This window comes from Centroberyx gerrardi, chromosome 18 (assembly GCF_048128805.1).
Source record: "Centroberyx gerrardi isolate f3 chromosome 18, fCenGer3.hap1.cur.20231027, whole genome shotgun sequence".
Taxonomy (NCBI): domain Eukaryota; kingdom Metazoa; phylum Chordata; class Actinopteri; order Beryciformes; family Berycidae; genus Centroberyx; species Centroberyx gerrardi.
This window is the reverse complement of record NC_136014.1, coordinates 16,647,901-16,650,640: the sequence shown is the minus strand read 5'-3', so window position 1 is coordinate 16,650,640 and position 2,740 is coordinate 16,647,901. Positions and strand designations below refer to the sequence as shown.

General features: G+C 46.5%; 1 protein-coding gene across 2 annotated transcripts; it reads left to right on the top strand.

Moving 5' to 3' along the window:
• The first annotated feature begins 405 nt into the window (after positions 1 to 405).
• Positions 406 to 2,485, top strand: LOC139922019 (homeobox protein OTX2-like). 2 transcript variants are annotated; one of them, XM_071912453.1, is made up of 3 exons: positions 406 to 502; positions 1,077 to 1,228; positions 1,859 to 2,485. In XM_071912453.1, exons 1-3 carry the CDS (start codon positions 406 to 408, stop codon positions 2,483 to 2,485), a joined length of 876 nt encoding a protein of 291 aa, XP_071768554.1. The 2 variants fall into 2 exon arrangements, with proteins under 2 accessions (XP_071768554.1, XP_071768553.1); XM_071912452.1 differs by having other exon boundaries at positions 406 to 523; positions 1,074 to 1,228.
• Positions 2,486 to 2,740: the final 255 nt, after the last annotated feature.

Sequence of the window (2,740 nt, the reverse complement as noted above, 5' to 3'; positions counted from 1 at the left end):
AAGGGGGCGGGGCTGTAGTAGCAGCACTGTGTGTGTGTGTGTGTTGGGGGGGGGGGGGGGGGGGGGGTGATGGCGTAAACGTTTGTCAGCCAGACAGAGCATCCTCAGTCCAGCAGGACAGCTGGGGGTCTCCACTCGGCTTTAAGAGCCCCGCGAGCCCGAGGACGCCCACTTCTGTAAAGCCACCTTGGTGCGTAAAGAGCGCGCGCAAACCAGCGAGCAAGCCGAGGACGCAGACGACTCTAACCCCAAAAAACCAACACATTTTCTCCTGTTTTGTGTCCTGCTCAGGTTGATCTGGACGTGGTGAAATCGCAAACGGAGACGCGACAGGATTAAAATATAATTTTCTGCCCTTTTTGGTTTTCTGAATCCTGCATCGGTGCCCCTCGTCCGGACGCCAGCATGATGTCCTATTTGAAGCAGCCGCCGTACACGGTGAACGGACTGAGCTTATCTACCTCAGGCATGGACCTGCTGCATCCTTCAGTGGGATACCCAGGTAAAACCCAGATACAACCGTTTTTGTAAAAAAAAAAAAAAACTATTCAGGCAATGAATCACAAATCAGCACAGACTATGTGAATAGTTTGCCTGTTTTTAAATAGTAGCCTATTATTAATAATAAAGGATAACCATTCAAACGAGTTAGAACCTTCATGTGTCCGGATAATAATTTATTGTATAGTTCGCAATGTATAGGCCTTTGTTTATTATGTTTACATTAACAATAGAATGATGAGTGACTCCTTACACCTATATATCTCATGTTTTTGTCTTATATACATCAGATCCAATAATAATCCTCATTCATAATCAAGCCATCATAATAAGCCTTAAAGCCACTATTTTGGGCATGACCCATCTTTAAGTATAGTGCCTATAGGATATATAGCAATCGTCCAGAAGTAAACTTTTGTTTTGTTTTTTAAATAAATATCTTAAACTATCTGGAATAAAGTTATGTGTGTTTTAAATTAGTCAAGATGGTGTATTATTTCCTTTTAAGTCAAGATTCAGTGTTTTTTCGTTGATTATTTTCCTAACCTTTGTCGTTTTCTTTCTTCTTTCTACAGCAACCCCTCGCAAACAGAGGAGAGAGCGGACGACCTTCACCCGGGCCCAGCTCGACGTGTTGGAGAACCTGTTCGGCAAGACTCGTTATCCTGATATTTTCATGAGAGAGGAGGTGGCCTTGAAGATCAACCTGCCTGAATCCCGCGTTCAGGTGAGTCTCTACAGCCTTTACCTGAACACCAAAGTTAATTAGTGGAATATCGCAGTTTATTCGTTTGTCCAGGCGAGAGACACCACTTCAGGGAAAGTGTCCTCTTGATTGATGGAGTGCTTGTTCTTCAACAGCCACCTAATGGGTTATTGTCCTCGAGGAGAATTTCTTTCTCCGTTAATTAATTTACTTCCATCGTGAATTGTTGACTTAAATAGAGGGAGTAGAGGATGAAACGCGAGTTTACTCACCTTTTTATTTGCGGAATAAAGTTTGCCCACTTTATAGGCTGACAAATCTATAGCAAAAAATTGTAGTAGGCCTATAGGCTATATGTTATAGTAGCCCAGTATAACTGATCTAGGTAAGTTAGATGAACATAGTCTTAGGGAAACAAAAACACAAGTGAATGTTTTTCTGAAAATATAATTGATTTTTGTCTATAGCTATTGATGGTTTGCCTTCTGATGGCTGGAGTTCACCTTTTAAATTTACCAATAGCACACATCAGAGGTTATGCTCAAATGTTTTGTTGACACAAAATAAAAATAAAAATTTCAATACCCTAGTTATATTTTGGTTGCTTTTGTATCTAATTAAATGAATTTAAATGCATTTCTTCCCCTTCAGGTGTGGTTCAAGAACAGAAGAGCCAAATGTCGCCAGCAGGCCCAGCAAACCCAGAGCGGCGCGCAGAGCAAAGCCGCCAGGCCGGTGAAGAAGAAAGGCTCTCCGGTCCGAGAGGCCAGCTCGGAGAGCGGAGCCAGCGGCCAGTTCACGCCGCCCTCCAGCACCTCCATCCCGGCTGTGAGCAGCAGCGCCGCGCCGGTGTCTATCTGGAGCCCGGCCTCCATCTCCCCTCTCTCAGACCCGCTCTCTACCTCCTCCTCGTCCTGCATGCAGCGCTCTTATCCCATGACCTACACCCAGGCGTCGGGCTACAACCAGGGCTACACGGGCTCCTCGTCCTACTTCAGCGGGATGGACTGCGGTTCTTACCTTTCGCCTATGCACCACCAGCTATCCGCGGCGGGCTCCGCCATGAGCCCCATGGGCACCAACGGGGTTTCCAGCCACCTGAGCCCGGCGTCCTCCCTCCCCACGTCGGCGTACGGAGCGGCGGGACTGGGCTTCAGCGGGGCTGCGGACTGCCTGGACTATAAGGATCAAACAGCCGCCTCATGGAAACTCAATTTCAACGCAGACTGTTTGGATTACAAAGACCAAGCCTCATCGTGGAAATTTCAGGTGTTGTGAGAGCAGAGAGAGAGAGAGAGAGAGAGAGAGAGAGAGAGAGAGAGAGAGAGACGGTTTTCACAATTACAATAAACTCCAGACTATTCCTTAGCCCAAGGTTGGGAGCAGTAAGTCGTTGAAATGGAGTAGGAGTGGTGTTTTCCACGACTAGGCCCCAACTTCTACCTCGGGCAGGACAGAGTAGGACTGCCCAGCCAGTTGTCTCACTTGTTGGGTTAAATTATTGAACATTCAGAGTGAACTCTCCTTAACTTT